Source organism: Penicillium subrubescens, assembly GCF_028828155.1.
Source record: "Penicillium subrubescens strain IBT 31985 chromosome Unknown utg000010l_segment0_segment0, whole genome shotgun sequence".
Classification (NCBI taxonomy): domain Eukaryota; kingdom Fungi; phylum Ascomycota; class Eurotiomycetes; order Eurotiales; family Aspergillaceae; genus Penicillium; species Penicillium subrubescens.
The window spans coordinates 2,021,177-2,040,470 of NW_026643160.1; the positions used below are offsets into that span (position 1 = coordinate 2,021,177).

At 51.9% G+C, this 19,294-nt stretch overlaps 1 protein-coding gene across 1 annotated transcript; it reads right to left on the bottom strand.

Annotated features, from left to right (window-relative positions):
- Window positions 1-333: 333 nt before the first annotated feature.
- On the bottom strand, window positions 334-19,141 carry nrps1 (uncharacterized protein; the record flags this gene model as incomplete). Its single annotated transcript, XM_057157836.1, has 8 exons — window positions 334-3,021; window positions 3,082-4,706; window positions 4,770-5,430; window positions 5,482-5,864; window positions 5,932-17,515; window positions 17,621-17,923; window positions 18,064-18,480; window positions 18,623-19,141. 8 exons carry the CDS (start codon window positions 19,139-19,141, stop codon window positions 334-336), a joined length of 18,180 nt encoding a protein of 6,059 aa, XP_057003686.1.
- Between the last annotated feature and the right edge of the window lie 153 nt (window positions 19,142-19,294).

Here is a 19,294-nt window from a genome sequence, read left to right on the forward strand (position 1 = left end):
ACGACATGACAACATGAGAGGGAGCGTGGGTAGTGAAAGAGAGATGGCTGGTAAGACAACCACAATGACATTAGTATACAAGAAGACATGAACATCTAACCGAGATTCGTATATCCTGATTAGCTCCAATTGAGGACAAAGGAAATATGGAAAGACATTGAGCCGTAGAGAGACAAAGGAAATAGGAGATATCCAACGATGGACTTTTTGTTTTGTATATGCGATCCTTCCGTGGGAGGATGCTGTTTTTTTCTTTCTTTTTTTGTTTGTGTGTTTTGGTTGGAATGGATGTGGAACGCTTTTTTGGAAGGAATTCCAAGTTGTGCGATGGTATCAGGCATGGCTTGAGACCATGTTGTTTCGCCGCGTCAGCTTGCGAGCGAGCATCATGGCTTTCTCCCAAGTCTTCTTCTTTTCACCACGAGTATTGGCGACTGGGTCAGGCGAGTTTGCGTTAGCAGCAAACTCAGGAGGGAAGTCATCCTGGTGCTTTACATTGTGTAGTGCTAGTACAGCCATCTGGCCAAGGAATGAAGGATGCTCAAGAAGGTCTTCGAGTCGGACTTTGAGACCTTCTTGCTCGAGAAGCCATGTGAGCTGAGCCATGTTGAAGATGTCACCGCCAAGATCGAAGAATGATGAGTCAAGTTGGAAGGCAGCCTGGTGATTGGGTTTGTCACCAGCATCGGGATCCGCTGTGATAGTGGATGCACGGCTGGGAAGAACTTGATGCCATGAGCGTGACAAGATGTCTGAGTGTACAAGCAACTCGGCAATGGAGCGTGACTTGAGGTGAGCGCTGAGGAAGTGTTCATCCGAGGACCGTGGTAGGTCATCCACAATCTGAGGGGGCAGAGAGCGCAACATGCTTGGCGATGGCAGGGCAGTGGAGGGGTTTGCGACTAGAGACTGTGCAATCTCGCAGACCATGTCGAGAACCTTGTTCGCAAAGGCTGGAATGATGGGACCCTTCTCGGAGTATCCAAGAGTGACGCTGAGGCTGCGATCGTCTGCAGGACGAGAAACCAGAGTCAAGTCTGCAAAGTTGTCGTTGACTCCGGCACCACCCATGCGATACTTTGTGCTGTCGAGCTCGAGGGAGCCCTCATAGTCAACGTTCTGATGGAACACCGATGTGGTGAAATACGTCCATGCAGGCCAGTCTGTGCACTGCTTGATAATCTCCCGGAAGCCAAGGGACTCAAACGGCATGTTTGAAACTTGCTGATCCTGAAGGTAGCGGAAAAGTTCAAGACCATTCCATTTTTCATCAAACTTGACGCGTACTGGAATGACGTTGACGCAGGGCCCAACAGTAGTCTCAATGCCTGGAACGGTAGCGTTGCGACCGCTGATTGTCAGGCCAAAGACCACATCAGACTGGGCGGACAGCTTGGCTAAGGTGATAGCCCAAGCAGCCTGCATGACAGTTGCGACAGTGACATTTCCAAGAGCGGTGGGAGGAATCTCAATGTTCTTGCGAATTTCAGTGAAAGCACCCACATTCTGGAACATGGAAGTTCCCTTGCGACGCACAACCTGCGTCATTTGCGAGTCCTTCAAGAGGTTTGACCAGTGGTTGTAATGGTCCGGTCCGATTGTACCTGGAAGTTGGCGCAGATAACTAGCATAGGGTGTCACAGGAGGGAGGGGGCTGCCTTCATATCCAAGCTTGATGGCGGACATGATCTTTGAAAGACACACACCATCGTACTGGGTGTGAGAAAGGCGAATCATGATGCGGTGCTCATCACTGTTCTTCTTCTTGACGACGTAGAATTGTACGTACTGCTCTCCCTCGCGAGGACCATATTCACGGTCACGCTGCTGCAAGTTCATCGTAAACTCGTCCATTCCACGGTCAGTCTCGTAGACAAAGATACTGGGACGAATCTTGCGAAGCACGACCTGGAAGAATTGGTCGTGGAAGCAAACGAAGACGGTTCGTAGGATATCGAACGCGTCAACGACCTTCAAGCAGCTCTCGCGGAGACGTCGCAGGTCCAAAGGTCCGTTGCCTTCCAGGAAGAAATAGTTCAACATCCATCGCGACTTGAACAGAGTTGCAGTCAAGGACATGGCCTGGAAATCGGTGACTGGCAGGACATCTGCAATACCACCTTTGAAGACACCGATCTTTGGACAGATACCAGTCTGCACCGAAGCATCATCGAAAGCCCTCATCGGCCGCAGGACGGAGATACTTTCAGAAGACGGAGTTGGCGCCAATGTGGTGGGTTTGCTGTCGGTGAAAGAATCGACGTCCTTGTGAGGAGGCTTCAGATCGACATCCAAGATTTGCTGAGTGACATTGGATGCACGAACGGTCGCAAGCATGTCCTCGAAAACAGGGTTGTTGAAAACATCTGCAACAGTAAGAACCAAACCGTCCTCGCGGGCAGCGCTGACCATCTTCATCGCAGTGATACTGTCACCACCTAATTTGAAGAAACTGTCCTGATGTCTGACAACGTTCGGCGAGATGCCTAGGGCAGTGCTCCAAAGAGTCCATAATCTTCTCTCAAGATCCACCAAAAATCCGTCCTCACTGGATCGCGACGTCGCAGAGCAAACACCAGAATCATCCGCTCCTTGAATACCCTCCAATGGGTACGGTGAATCAACTCCATTATCAGGGTGCCCATAGCGCGACAAACTCTCTGGTTGCATATGCGGCACCATCAACTTTCCATCTCTTAACATCTGACCGATGATCTCATGCACCCGGCTGTCAATAATTTTCTGAATTGCAGCACTGTCCAAACCTTCAATGCCCGACTTCACTTTCTCGTTCAGTGTAGACTGAGACTTGGCCCATTCCGACTTTTGTTCCTCCACAAGACTGCTCCCGAGCTTCAAGGATGAAAGACTTCCAGATGGCGACTCGATAAAGCTGGTGAAAACCTTGGCAATGCTATCAACCAAGCCCTGCGCTTGGTCATCGCTCACCATGTCATTCCAGTAGCGCAACATGATACCCTCGGCGCCTCGGGAGATGTCCACATTGACTGTAACGGCATACTTTTGTAATAAAATCAGCGGAATGCATTGATGAAAAGAGGAAACCGGGACGAAACTTACCTCACTAGGGTCATGAGCATGTTGTAGTTCAAAGGACAGACCTTTCTCCTTGTTCCCACCGGCGACCGTGTGGTTCTGAATGGAGAGGGTAGTGTTGAAAAGAGACTGGCCCTGCCAGCCAAGCGCATGTTGGATGCTGGCGAGGGAGCAGCTCTGGTGAGGTATACTGCGGATATAATCCCCGTTGACCCTCTTCGAGACATCAGCGAGGGTCTGATGACCCGAAAATTTGACTCTGCAGCAGAGCATGTTGATGAAGATACCGACCATGTCCTGGATTCCGTTGACGGGCGCATCGCGTCCGGCGGACAAGTATCCAAAGCATACATCGTCGGAGCAGGTGACCTCTCGGAGAACGATGGCCCAAGCCGACAAAGTCAGATTGGCCAGAGTGACCGAGGCCTGCTCGCAGAAGCTCAGGAGTTCTGGGTATCGCGTGAAGTCCATCAAAACGCCCTTGAGCTCACGCTTGGCTTGAAGACCAGCCGCGGGAGTAATGTGGCATGGGTGGACACCACCAAGATACTCCATCCAGTGATCGAGGGCGGCATGCTGGCTCTGGGTTCTGATGTAGCGAATATACTCGCTAAATTTGGGCCCTGAACCCTCAGCAAGACGTCGATCATAAGCCAGAGTCAAATCACGGAGCAGAACATCCACGCCGCCACCGTCGATGATGGCGTGGTTGATTTCAAGTTTAACCAGCACACGCCCACTGGTAGTTTTGCAGACGGTGAGCTGATGTGACAACTTGGCTGGTCGCATGGCGTTTATATCCCGGAGTGAGATGCCCTTCAACTTCTCTTCGACTTGTGAATCGAGGCACTCAACACGAAGAACGTTGTCAGACAGTTTCTGGAAAACAAGCTGGTCGAAGGATCCGCCGCTATAATTGCTGTCAATGAAGACAGTCCGAAGAACTGGGTGGCGATCCACAAGCATTTGCCATGAGCGAGCAAGCCTGCCGGGATCAACCCTTCCGGAGCGGGTATCCGTGATTTCAAAGACAGTGTGGAACATGTAGGCGGTGGGATCGCGGAGCTGGCTGAGCAAAAGACCTTCTTGCATTGGCGAGCAAGGATAAATATCCTCCACTTCCCTCTTGCTGCGAATGCTGAGCTTTCGGAAGGTATTCGTGGCGAGGATTTGTAGCCCATTGTAATTGATAGGCAGCAGAGGGTAGTCACTGAGAGTGGGCTCTGGGGTGGTATTTCTGAGGACAGACATCTCCTTTTCAAGCGTCTGCTTGCACTGCAGGATCCAGCGGCGGATTTGGGGCTCTCGGGACATCTTGCGATTGTAGGCAAATGAAACGTTGAGCCGCTCCTTCACAACGATAGCGGAGAGCTCAAAGAGAGCGAATCGGTCTGTCTCGGGCCCCATGTCTCCAGCGACAGCAAAGTCCGAGCTGTCAAAGACGCTGCCCTGGTGGCGGAAGAGAGAATCCGCCCGCTCAAGCTGCTGCAGCTTTCCGAGGTAGTTGAATAGTATTTCCAAGGGGACATCAAAATCATCAGACGACTGCTGATCGGATGCAAGAAGGCTCTTGGCAAAGTAGGGGCGGCCGTTTTCCGTGATCTTGCGACGTGTGTCTTTGACACGCTTGATGGTGTCAAGAACGGTTCCTGTCAAGATCTGTGAGCAACTGCATTCTGCAAGTCTAGAGTCGGAAATGGAACAACACCCACCTTGTTTTCCGTCGACAAGAAGCGGAGTCATGGTTGTGAACCAGCCAACGGTTCTGGAAAGGTCAATGCTTGCATCCCAAGGCTCGCGACCGTGGCCTTCATTGTAAATGGTAGGGAGATTGCGATCAGTAAAAATCAGACCGAAAGAGTGAACAATGGCAGCAAGCAGGATGTCAACAGTCTCGGTTCCGAAGACCTCATGGCAGTCGTTAAGAAGGAATTTTGTGGTATCCTCACTCAAGCTGAAAGACTCGATTTTGAGGTCACCATATTGGTTGGCTGTATTGGTCATGCCCCAGTAGCCCAAGTTTGGCTTCTCTGGGGTGAAAGGTAAAGAGAAATCGGAATCATGAGTCTTTGCGCGCTCAAACTGCATGGCGCACCAGCTCTGGAAAGACAAAGCCTTCTCATCAGACAGGGATCCAGAGACGACGAGCTCCTCAAGGTCCTGGAGGATGATTCGCCAAGAAACCATGTCAACACACAGATGATGAGCAACCAGGAAGAGAACCTGGCCACCACTGCGGAGATTGAACAGATCGGCTGCAAAGATAGGTCCATTGAGCGGATCCAGGCAGGACTGGCTTTCAGCAATCTTGGGGACCATTGCACGACTGTCGGTCACGGAGTGCACGCGGAAGCGGTAAGATCCATCAACCTCCTGTGTATTGTAAGTATCTTGGGAATGGTGCGAGAAAGATGGTGTACGTACTCCGACGGTTTTCTGTTGCCAAATTGCGTTCTTCCCTTTACTGAAACGGGCTTGCAGCATGGAATGTTGGCTAGTCACAGCCTGAATTGCCCTGCGGAGCACTTCGCCTTCAACTGGCCGGGCGACGCGCACAGTGATGCTCTGGTTGAATCGAGCTGCACCCATGAGAGATGTTGAGGACTGCATGTAGAGCTTTTGAACAGGCGAAAGCCCAAAGCCCTCCCCAGACTTCTCCTCTCGCTGACTGGCAGCTGGGGTCTTTGAAGTGGCAGTCTGGGCCAGTTCCTTGACAGACTTGGACTGCAAGATATCATTCAGGGTGACAATCAGGCCCTGCTTTCGCGCTCTCGATATCACGGCCATTCCGGTAATACTGTCTCCGCCTGGATGAATTTGTTAGTGTCAATCACGATTTGGATTGGGACTTGGGCATGCAGGTTGGAAACTTACCCAGGCTGACAAAAGAGCGATCCACATTGACCTTTTGCAGGGAGATGTTGAGAACCTGCGCAAAGATCTCACGAATGATCTTGAGGGAGCCAGTCTTGTCCTGCTCTGGCTGTGGCTTTTCGATAACGCCACGCTTCATCCGGTCGAAATCTTGCATGATGCGCTCGTATGAATCTTCATCAATGTTCTCGAGCCAGGCGGAGATCTTCTTCCGATCCAGTTTTCCAGAAACGAGCATGGGAAGCTTCTTGACCAGAGCCCATGTCTGAGGAACCATGTAGACAGGGAGTTGGGCTTCAAGGGTCTTCTGAACCTCAACAAGAATAGGCAGGCCCTTGTTGTCAAATTCTTCCTCGTCAAGGAGCTCGCAGGGTTTGTCGGAGATCAACTTGTTGTCAGCGGCGATCTTGTTGGCGGACATGACAGTTACAAGGCGCTGCTTCAGAGGACCAGTCTTGGGCAGAATGACAACTGCGTGGCGAACGGCATCGTGTTCAGAAAGCCTGTGCTCGATCTCGCCGAGCTCCATGCGCTGTCCGTGTAGTTTAACTTGGTGATCCTTGCGGCTGATGTACTCAATGGAGCCGTCGGGGTTGTAATAGCAGAGATCGCCTGTCTTGTAGATTCGTCGGGGCGATGGAATTGAGGACTTGAAGTCCTTGACCCAGGCAGGATCCTGAATGAAACACTCTGCATTCTTCTCGGGATTCTTGAGGTATTCCCGGGCCAAGGCTGGACCTTCAAGCGCAAGCTCTCCAACGGCGCCAAGTGGTGCGAGGCGGTCGTGGTTCTCAGCATCGACAATCCAAGTCAAGGTGCAGGGGATACCATAACCGATGCGAGCTGGATCACGACTGGCGGCGACAGCAGTATCAACCACAGCGAACACGACAGTCTCTGTAGGACCGTAGCCATTCATCAAGTGAAGGACATTAGCCCACTTGGTAATGACCTCCTGCGACATCTTCTCACCTCCCACAATGAGAATTTCCAGTGAAGGCACCGAAGATGGTTCAATGATGCTTGCAATCGATGGAGTGAGGAAGGTCCATGTAACATTCAACCGGCGAATAGCACCAGCCACGTCGTTGAGCCGCTCATCCTCACTTGGAACACAAATGCAACCGCCCATCATCAAAATTGCCAATGTTTCCATGATGGCGGCGTCGAAAGTCAGAGAAGCGAATTGGAAAACCCGCGAATGGGGTCCCATCAAAGTCATTGGAGCAAAGGCCATGATACTGCTGACTGCGTTGCGATGCTCAACAACGATACCCTTTGCGCGTCCAGTCGATCCAGAAGTGAAAAGTGTATAAGCCATATTGGAAGGCTGGACCTTGGTGCGGTTTTTGGCTGGAACATTGAGAGAGCCATACGCCTTCAGAGTGTCCTTGCTGATTGGAATCACTGTTCTCACCACTCGAGTGTACCGATTAGTGTAGTTTGGCGTGCAAAGTATCATGTTGGCACCAACATCTTTCAAGATCTCCTCATGTCGAGAAACGGGGTGATGAGGATCCAAGGGAACGTAGCCACCACCAGCGATCAGGATACTGATGAGGGTCACCATCGCCCAGGCAGATTTGTCAAGACAAACAGGGACGAACACCTCCGGGCCAACACCGCGAGAAACAAGGTATTTGCCGAAAGAAGAGGCCAGGCTCCAGAATTCCTTGTAGGTGAGCTCGCCATCCCACGCACAAACTGCGGGCGCATTTGGTGTCGCCAGACATTTCTCCTCGATGAAGTCATGGACACAGCGGTCAACTGACGGAATCTCACGTTGATTCCAGCGAGCAATCTCCATCTTGTCCTCGGGGCTGACAACTTCCAAATCTGCAAGCTTGCCGGTGCTGGTCTTGGGGGTTGCCATGAGCTGGCGCAGCACATGACCGAATTGCTCCGTGAGGTGCTTGCTCTGCCATCCATTGATGACGAGCTCATCATGGTGAACAGTGAACGAAATTTGTGTCTTGTAAATGCCACATTCAATGACCAGTGGGTGGGTGAAAAAGTCTTCGCTGGTTTCACGTTTTTCATCAATCCAAATCTTGCTGTTCAGCTCACCTTCGGTCGGCTGGATAACCAACAGGTTCTGGAAATCGCAGCCAGCAGAGGCGTCATTGTTCAGCGAGCGGATACGCTGAAGACCAGCATGCAGATGTGGAATCATGTCGGTAGTAGATTGATGAATCTGGTCGAGGTACTTGACGATGGACATCTCCTGGTCAACCATGATGCGAGTAGGAACGGTTGAAAGTACGGGTCCGGCAATGTCACCAACCCCAGGCAGATCGATATTGCGACCGGACAAAGTCTCACCAAAGCATACATCGCCGGTGCCAGTATGGGTTGAGACCACGATGGCCCAAGCTGCGCGGAGAAGAACTGGAAGAGTGAAGTCGACACTGTTGGCTGGTCGCGAAATCTCCACGGAGTGGTGTTGAGTATTTCCAGCCCGAATAGCATCAGGCACGGAGTTCTTATTCTGAGGGAAAGGAGTGGCCGACATGCTCGCCAAGTGATTCTTCCAAAATGCGTCAGATTCCTCCATATCTTTCTTGTTGATGTACTCGATGAAGAGGCCATAGGAAGTTGCAGGCATCTTGTTCTGTGAGGCGGTGTAGTTCTCCTCGAGCCTACGGTAGATAAGGGGAATACTCCAGCCATCGTACAACGCGTGGTGGACTGACCAAACAAAGAAGCAAGTTGAAGATCCTCGAGGCTGAACTATTGCATATCCTGCCAGAGGAGCACCGTTGTGCTTGGGAAGCTCAGTGGTATCGTGGGGCAATTCATCAAAAGACTCGGCATGTACCCACTCGATGGGCGTTTCCTTGACAATGACCTGTGCAAAATTCATCGCTTCAGTGTGGACGATTCGAGTCCGAAGAATGTCCAGATCTGCGACCGTCTGCTGCCAAGCAGCCTTGAAGCGGTTGATGTCGGCACCATCGGCAAGGCGGAATACTGGCTGCGCAACGTACGCACCGTGGTGTTTAATAGACATTGTCAATAGACCTTCCTGCACAGCGCTGCATGGATACACATCACAAATTGTATCCCTTGACACGGCGCAGTTCTCTGTCACTTCGTCCAAGAGACTGTCGATGTCGATAGATGATGGGAGAAGTGAGAAGGGCTGAAGAGCAACTGGTTTGGGGACAGGGGCTTGAGTTGTTTCAGAGCAGCTCTTTGCCATGTCGATCAAAACTGGTGACTTGAAAATAGTGGCAACGTTGAGAGAAATTCCCTGCGCCTGGGCAGCACCAACGAGGTTCATGGCAGAGAAGGAGTCTCCACCCAGAGCAAAGAAGCTGTCTTCATTAGTAACAGACCCGGCCTCAAGGTCGAGGGTCTTCTCCCAAAGGTCGCGGAGCTTGGCGTCGATACCGTCCGTGGAGGTCCCTTCTTGGCTGGTGGAGGCATTGAAAGTAATGTATGACTTGAGAGTGTCCTTGGACAAGGTCTGCACCATGGCACGCAGTCTGCGGCGGTCGATCTTGGCAGACGAAGTGAACGGAAGGTTTCGCAGAGGGAAGAAGAGGCGAGGCATCATACTCTGAGGCAAAAGATCTGGCAAAGAGCTCTTCAACTTCTGAATAGCATCCATGTTGGAAACGGAGATGGGCAGAAGGAGGGGATCATCGCCAGATATGGTGGGAGTGAACTGATCGGTGCTGCCACCTTGGAAAGAATCTTGGTCATGAATGGTGAAGAAGGCTGCAAGACCCTTAGCGACGGTTCGCTCCTGGGGAATAACAACGTCAACGGCAACTTGAGAGCCCTCAGGCAGGCAGCGAACACACTGGTGTTCAATCTCCTCCAACTCGATGCGCTGTCCATTGAACTTGATCTGAGTGTCCTTGCGGGAGATGAAGGCAATAGTACCATCACTATTGTATCGGACCAGATCACCAGTACGGTACATGCGATCTTTGCGCTTAAACAGCCCTAGTAGCCCGTTGTGGTGGCTCCAGGTCGGATCATCCACAAATGCGGCTTTGGTCTTTTCTGGGTTGCCAAGGTATTCTCGAGCGATGTTACTTCCTTCAAGGAGCATCTCACCGACGGCACCAACGGGAAGCAGACGGTTGTAGTTGTTGGGATCGACAATCCACACTCTGCAGTTAGCGGCGGTACCAATGGAGGTTGGGTCATCGTTGACGCGTTTACCCTCCCAATCGACCTTGACACCGACTGTGGCGACAACAGTGGCTTCAGATGGACCGTATGCGTTGATAACAAACCGATCATGCCAGCGGTCAATGTGGTTTGCGGGCATCTTTTCACCACCAGTGATGATCGTCTTCAAGGTGGGGACAGTCTTCGGCTCCAAGGTATTGACGATTGCAGGAGGTGAAGACATGTAGTTGGCTTCCATGCGCCGAATGGCACCACCAAGGTTGTTCATCCGTTCTTCCTCGCTGGGCACACAAACACAACCACCGGTCATCAAAGTCATTATAATCTCAAGAACGCTGACGTCGAAGGTATAGTTGGAGAATTGAAGTGCACGAGTGCCAGAGTTCATGTGAAGAGCGTCCATCATGGCAATCGCGGTCGTACTCAAGGCAACATGCTCGACCACAGTCGCTTTCGGCTTTCCGGTGGTACCGGATGTGAAGATAGCATAGGCGGCATTTTGGGGGGTGGGTCGGACACCAGAAAGAGCAAGAGGGGATTCGGGAAGCTGGGAGATGGAGTTTTGGGAGACGCCAAATGCCTTCTTGCACAGCTTAGCAAGCTTTGGCTGAAGAGATGAGGAGCAGAGAACGAGATCGGCGCCAATCTCATCGATCAACATTTGCAAACGACAGTCAGGGTGAGAAGGATCAATAGAGACAAAAGCACCGCCAGCCTTCAGAACAGCCAGTTGAGCGACAACAGCCCACGCCGACTTCTCGAAACACAAAACAACAAAGACTTCAGGCTTGACTCCCGAGTTTGTCAAAAAGCGTCCAAGACGACTAGCAACTATTTCCAATTGGCCATAGGTGAAGTTTTTGTCCCAGGAGCAAACGGCTTCAGCGCGGGGATGAAGGAGAGCTTGCTGCTGGATGAGCTCGTCCGCACACCTATCCATTCTAGGTGGAAGAGTAGCATTCCAGTCACGAATTTGACGGCAGGACCTTTCGGGGAACAAATCCAGATCGCCGATGGTGCGGTAACGGGGGCTGGAAGACATCATGCCATTCAAAATGTGGTCGAAAGCATCAATAATGTGTGTGATTTGGGCAGAGGTGAGAGTATCGGAGGAGTAGGTGAAATGGATCTCAGCAACAGTAGTGGAAACAACAGCCGCTACAGCGATCTTGAAATCCTTGATTGTGTCCGAGTCGCCCGGATCGCCTTGGGGGAGGGAGGATGCAGTGCGGTAGGTGAGGAGAGTGTTGAAAAGACTAGCATCGTCAAGACCGAGGTGATGCTTGATGACAGCAAGATCAGCGAAGTTCTCGCGACCCTTCTCGAATTGGGCCTTGGACTGCTGGAGTGTCTCTTCCAATTTACGGTCGTTGCTCAGCATGAGACGGCAGACCGAGATGCATTGTGCGTCCGATTCCGTGGAGAAGCCAAAGCAGACATCGTCACAGCCGGTGTAGCATCGCAAGACAATACCCCAGGCAGTCTGGAACAATGTTTGAACAGGAACACCGGACATTTTGCTGAATGCATGCAACTTCTGCGTCTGCTTGTTGAGAGTCCGGGTTGAGCGTTCTAATTCCGTCGTGTCGTGGGAGATGGGCGGGAAGTTGCACGGCTCGACATCAGCGAGATACTCTTTCCAGAAGTTGATGTGGTTATTCGAGATGCCGGAACCAAAGGATGCACGGTTTGCGGCCCTGACGCCGGCCCAGTGTTTGATGCTGAATGATCGCAGCACGCTGTCGGGAAGAGCTTGAAGCGAAGCCCTCAGAGCCTGGTAGTTTAGCTTGCCAAATGCAGTCAAGGGAAGGGTGGAAACAGGGACATAGGCACTTGGAACCTTGCTGGCTGGGAGCTTGCTGGCCAGATGGGAATGCAGCGAGGCGATGATGGACTTCAACTCAGGCGCGGACTTGGGGATGAGTTCCTCATCAGGAGCCCCAGTCGCGGATCGCAATGATCCGATGAAGGCGACAATGCTGTCTGAAGAATCTCCTGATAGTCTCATGATGTCCACGGCACACGTTCGTTTTGGTCCCAGGAATTCATCCACAATTTGCTGTGTGACCATGCGATCGGAACACATGCTGCGAGGACTCTTTCGACCAAGGAAGACCAAAGAGCCATCGGCATTGTACCTGACAAGGTCACCGGTCTTGAGGAACTTACGGTTCTTGGCACCAGGGAAATCAGAAATCCATGCAGGCTTCTCGAAAAACTCGGACTCTCCATCCTTGGTGCCAGCTAGGTAGCCGCGAGCAACAACGGAGCCCTCGATAGCCAGTTCGCCCATTGCACCGATGGGAACAAGGGCATTATGGTTAGTCGGATCAACAACCCAGGAGACACTAGAGATTGCCGATCCAATGCAAGCCTCTGTCACCTGGCCGACAACCTTGCAGTGCATGGATGCCGTTGAAGCTTCGGTATTGCCATACAGAAGATGGACCCGGAGACTTACTGACGTCCAGTTCTGCAAGAGTCTTTCGGGTGCTGCTTCTCCAACAAAGGCCACGGTGTTGAGACTGGGAACATCTTTCGGGGTCATGAAATTGGCGACAGTTGGAGTGATGCAAGCCACGTTGGTATGTAGAACACTCATAGAAGCAGCGAGGTTGGCTGGCTCAACATCGGCGGGGATGCACAGACAACCGCCGCGGCTCAAAGTTCCCATGGTTTCAAGCAAGAACAAATCTGAGGTATGGGCAGCAAACTGCAGGGTCCGTGAGGAATCCGAGAGGTTGAGGCAAGATGCAAATGCCTCTGCGCGGGTCATAATGGTGCAATGCTCGAGCACAACGCCACGAGCACGGCGCGAAGTGCCCGAGGTGAAGGCAACATAGCCCGGATCAGACGAACCAGCTGTCACAGGGAGTGGCTCATCATTGAGATACTCCAGAAGAGACTCACTGACAGGGATGACATATGGAATAGTCTCCTCGAGAATCTGAGCCTTCTCAGGGGAGGCGAGAGCAACTTGAACAGCATTGTCAAGAACCCACTTCTCGATGAGACCCATGGTCTTTATGTCGTCCACAGGAATGCACCCACCACCCGCCTTCATGACAGCCAGCATGGCAACAGTATTCCAGACAGATTTCTCAAAGCATGTAGGGATCAGACTTCCGGGACCAACTCCAAAGGTCACAAGATAGCTGGCCAGTCTGGACGAGTACTGGTCCAACTTGGAATAAGTGAGATTTCCATCCCAAGCGGCGACAGCCAAAGAGTCCGGCTTTTGCTTAGCTACCTTATGGATGACTTCATACGTACACCGATCAACGTATTTGGGAGTCTTCTTGTTCCATGCCTGGATTTGAGCCTTGTTGGAGTCACTGACGCAGTCGAGTTGGCCGATCTGGCTCTCAGAATTGGTCAAAATGCTCTCAAGGCAGCGGAGGTATGTGTTCGCAACATTGCTGGCTTGGGCATCGGAGAGATTGGTAGTCCAGTAATTCAGGTCAATCCGAGCATTGGTGTCCATCGCCTCAATGTTGATGAAAACCGGGAACTCAGCTGGATCGTGGATGGAGCCAATCTCCACACACTCAATGTCGCTGCTGACAGCATCCTTGGCACCAGGTAGACGGCGATATGAGACGCCAGAGTTGAACAGGTTCGCATCTGACAGCTTAAGTGCATGCTGGATGTCGATGAGGGAAGTGTGTCGGTATGGGAGGCTCTCCATGTAGTCATTCTGGATTTGCTCCAGGACATCCGTGAGGAGGGAGTCGCCGGAAACTTTCATGCGACAGACCATGAGATTAATGACAGGGCCAACGACCCACTGAACGCCATCGGCTGGCACATCACGAAGAGAAGCCATGTAGCTGAAGCTAACATCATCCGAGCCACAGAACAGACGCAGGGTGACACCCCAGGCCGCATTGAATACATTGGACAGCGTGATTCCCTTCTTCTCACAAAGGCTTTGCAACTGAGTCAGAGAGCCAAAGTTAACAGGAACGGATCGGAGGCTCTTCTCGACAGGCTTCTCGCCATCCGTGAGAACAGGGAATAGACACGGCTTGGCGTCGGAAAGGTACGAGCGCCAGTAATCAATGCTAGCTTCCTGTGGCGCATCGAGCAGATATTGCATGTAGCCCTTGAACAATGGCCGTCTGCTTTCCTCAAGCCTGCCAGAATAAGCCAGCTGCAGGTCGCGCATCAGGATAGAAATCGAATTGCCATCCATGGCAGCATGGCTGAGTTCAATGCGGCAGAAGAGCTTGCCACAGGGGGTCTGACAAATACTGAACCTGTATGCAGGGGAAATCTCACTGTAATCCTTGGGTGTCTGAGCATCGAAGGTAGCCAAAACATCCTTCTCGCTGGAAGACTGGAGAATGACTGGAGAAATATCATACTCTTTCAGCACGACTTGGCAGAAGGGATCCCGAGGAGTAAGGTTCTCAGCAAAGATGGTCCGGAGCATTGCGTGGTGGGAGACGACATGTCGCCATGCCTCCAGCAGACGATCCATGTTTGGCTTAGTTGCTCCGCTGCCACGGATCTCGAATGTATCATGCACAGCATAGTAAGAGCTGTCCCTAGTGCGACCAAGGAGTATACCCTGCTGCATGCGAGAGCAAGGATAGATGTCTTCCATCATATCTGGGGAAGTGATACCAATTGCAGGCAACTTTTGGTTCAGCAACTTATCCAAGCTCTCGTAGTTCATAGACAGCATTGGGAAAGAGCTCAGCGTCAAATGAGGCGCCATTGCTGTGAGTTGCTCTGCCAGCGAAACCAGTTGCTGCTGGCAGTTGGAGACCCAATCATGGATGCGGTTCTGGTGCTGCATGAACTTGTTGAAAGAGAAGGTGAAGCGAATCTTGCCAGCAACAACCATGGCTGAGATTTCAAACAAACCGAACCGGGGCGTGTCCTTTCCGAAATCGGCAGCATCACTACCTTGACCCGCTTCACCGGCCATTTGATCCACAAGCTGGAATAGCCCATCGGTACGCTGGAGGTCACGGTGCTGGCCGACATAGTTGAAAGACATCTCGAATGGGTGTGGGTGGCGACCACTCTTCTTGCCTTCGAGTTGAAGCACACGGCTAGCAAATTCCGCCCGGCCATTGTCGGAGACACGTCGGCGAAGGTCCTTGACCTGGATGAGAGTGTCGATTACACTATCCGGCTTGTAATCCGAGATGAAGATCGGATGAAGAATAGTGAACCAGCCAACAGTGTGAGAGATGTCGATTGAGGGATCCCAGACTTCTCTGCCATGTCCTTCATTGTAAATTGTTGGCAAGGATCGATCGTTGAAAGACTTGCCAAATGAGTGGAGCATCGCGGCCAGGAACAGATCAAGTGGCTCAGTGTTCAAGGCTTTGTGGCATTCCATAATGATCGAGTTTGAGTGGACAGCATCAATCTCGAAAGATGCGCAGTCCACATCGCCATAGGTCGTCTGGCTATTCTTCAACCCCCAGTATCCAAAGTCGATAGCCGGCAGCTGATCGATTGCCGCCTTTCTCTCCTTGATCAAGTCCTTGCAATGTTCCTCCTGCAATTTGCACCAAGTCTGGAAAGGCAGAGATCCGTTCTCGCTCGAGGCCTTTCCAGGATTGACGAGGAAGTCTTCCAGATCTTCTAGGATAATTCTCCATGACACGATGTCGACCACAAGATGATGAGCAGTCAAAGACAATACATGGCACTTCTCCTGACCCTTGACGCGGAAGTAATCAGCGGCCAATAGGGGCCCAGAAAACGCGTTGATGCAACCTTGACTGCTTGCAATGAAGGTCTTTGTCTCTTCAATGGTGTTGACGCTATTAGTTCGGAGACGGAAGGAACCCTTCACGTCTTGGGTAATGCGCTGCTTTGAAGCCGTTGCGGAACCCGAATCATCGAACCGAGCGCGGAGCATGGAGTGACGGGAGACAAGTGTTTCAATCGCCTGGCGTAGGGTATGTTCATCAACAGGCTTATTGAGACGAGTGATAATGCCTTGGTTGAAGTGACCCTGACCTTCTTTCCGCACACCAAAATGCAGGACCTGGATGGGAGAGAGTTCAAATGGTTGGTCGACAGCCTCCTGGTATGTGGTCGCATGATCAATGGCTCGAGCCCGCGACGCCAGATCCCGAATCGACTTGCTGCGCAAAACTTCTTGAACTGAAAGAGCAAGGCCGCGTTTCTTGCACATTCCAATACAAGTCATGGCAGCAATCGAGTCACCACCCATGGCGAGGAAGCTCTCTTCTAGGCTGACGTGATTCTGGGGGATATTGAGAACGCGGCTGTAGACAGCGACCAAAGCCTCTTCATTCTCATTAGAAGGTTGAGATAATTCTCCTCGATGTTGAGGCGCAGAACCAGCCTGCGCAATATCGGGATCCTGCTCCATTTCGGCCACCCAGCCTGCAATGCCCTTTCGATCAAGCTTGCCAGATGGTAGCAAAGGCATGGCTTCGACACAGAGCCAGACCGAGGGCACCATATACGTAGGTAGACGTGCAGACAGTCGTTCGCGAATTTCCGGCACGATTTTCGATTTCTGTGTCAATGATAGCAAACGCAAGGGCTCTAAATCTGAGTCCGATTGTTCTGCAAGGAGCCCCACCGAGGAAATGACAGCTGCGAGCCTGCCCTTGGAGAAACCGGACTTGGGAAAGAAAACAGAACAATGCGTCACGAGAGTGTCCTTGTTCAATTGATTCTCAATTTCGCCCAGTTCGATTCGTTGACCATGAACCTTCACCTGGGTGTCTTTGCGACCGACGTAGTTGAGCGCACCCGTGTCGGAGTTGTACCTCACCAAATCTCCGGTCTTGTAGAATCTGCGGTTAGACCCTCTTCCAGCATCAAGCTTCACCCAGGCAGGATCGTAGATGAAAGAGTCGTTCGTTTTCTCGGGGCTGTTCACGTAGCAACGAGCGAGCGTCGGCCCTTCAAGAAGTAGTTCTCCAGGACAGCCCACTGGCACAAGTTCATCATGGTTTTCAGGATTGACCACCCATGAGCGAACTCCGATGGGTAGGCCGATATCTTTACAATCGGTGGTAGGTGTGACATTCGAGTTCAGCACGGATGCGACACTGGCCTCGGTAGGGCCGTAACCATTGACCAATTTGATTCTGGACCATGTCGCCAGTTGGGACTGGGACATTGCCTCGCCGGCCAAAACGAGACTCTGCAATCCGGGCACGCTGTCGATTTCAATAAAGCCGATGAATGACGGGGTAAAGCATGCTTGAGTGACCCGGTGCTCATTTATGAACCCCACAATGTCATTCAATCGTTGTTCCTCGCTAGGAATGCAGACACATGCACCGTGGATCAGGGGTGTCAGCGACTCAGCCAAACTGGCGTCGAAAGTATGAGCCGCAAATTGGAGGGCTCGTGTCTCACGGAAGACACGCAGACCAGGGCCATGCACCATTGCGCTTGACAAGAACGCGCGGTGCTCCAACAAGGTGCCCTGCAAAGCCAAAGTCAGTGCTCGCGTTCCTCAAAAATGTACCTTCTCACGAGGTCTGCGCATCTTGTTATCCTGTTCCATATCTGAAACCAGTTGAAAACATACCTTGGGCTCTCCCGTTGACCCGGAAGTGAACAAAACATAGGCGGCATTCTGGCTGGTAACACCCGATGCAAGGTCGACGCCCTCCGCAGGGTCCGATAGTCCTTCCAGAGTATCAGCGCAGAGTGGAATTAGAGTGTTCGCAATAGGTCGAAGAGCCTCGGCGCGCGATGGTGAACACAAAACCACTGCCGCCTTAACAGACTCAATTAAACGTTGCAAACGCGAGGTTGGGTGGGTCGGATCCAATGGGACGAAGGCGCCGCCCGCCTTCATCACGCCAAGCATCGCAACGATGTTCCATTTCTTGCAGCTGTCAGCGCCCGAGTCATCACACAATCACACACATATTCCCCCCACATAGCCCATTGTGTACTTCTGGACGGACCTGCATGGGATCTTTGGGACAATGACAACGACGATGATAAAACCAAGGCAGAACTCACCGATTTATCAAAGCAAAGCGCAACACGCACTTCAGGGCCAACACCCTGCATGCGGAGATGGCACGCGAGCTTCGAAGCCAACCCATCGAGCTCTGAGAACGTCAAACTTCCATCCCACGCACTCACAGCCTCTCTATCAGGGCCGCTCAGGGCCTGGTCATGAATGGCATCGTGAATGGTTCGATCGTACAGCTTTGGAGTATGCGAATTCCAGTGGCGGATGCGCTGCAAGTCGTTCTCCGAGAACAAATTAAGCTGGCTAATAGCGGTGTTCCCAGGTGAAAGCACTTGCGCAAGCATCTGCTCAAAGATGTTGGCAACGCTTTTCATCTGCTCCCCAGACATATCCCCGTTCCGCCATTCCAGGAAGAGGCTGATGTCGCGGCGCAACACCTTAACATGGAGGCGAACTTGGCACTGCACCCGATTCAACCGAAGATTAGCAAATATGATCTCTTGACATGCAGCATACAGAATCGGAGCGGTACGATATCGGACCAGCATATGCAGGAAGCCGACCACGAAATGAGCAATCAAAAACAAAGAGATACAAACGAACCTGGTCGGGGAGAGCGGTTGCCAAAATTGGTTGTTGGGAAAGTGGCGATGAGGGTGTATCGTTCGCCTTGCGATATGTGCGCAGCATCAGGATGGTGTTGAAAGGCAAGTAGCCTCCCTCAGAAGCGCCCTCATCGCTTCCCGCACCCCCACGCTGCGAGTCGACTCCATCGTGGTCTCGCACTTTATCTACAATTTCCTGAATGGAGTCGTTCTCGTTGATGGCCAGCCGGAAAGCTAACAGATTGGCGATACTCGACCGCTGTACAGGGTGTCGAGAAGAAATAGAGTCGCCGTCGATGTGTTGATAGCCGAAGCAGATATCCTCGGAGCGGATATAGTAGTGCAATACCAGGGCCCAAGTGGTCTGCAATAGCGATTCCAGTCGCCCTTCGTGCCATGCGGTTAATAACTGCGCATGTTGCGAAGGCGTCGGTCTCGTCTTCATCGAAATCGGGCGTTTTGGCCCGTCGATCGCCGGAGTGAAGCGAGGCAGATAGCAGTGAGAAGAATTAGCCATAATGATGGTTTTTGGTAGTCGTAGAAATAAATGCTGGATGCTATGCTGTCGGATAGAATAATGCGAGTGTGGGAAAGAAAAATGCTAAAGGTCGGTCTGGACTTTTGGCTGTACGATAGCGCTGTATAAAGGGAGGTTCGTCGCGGTGGCTCG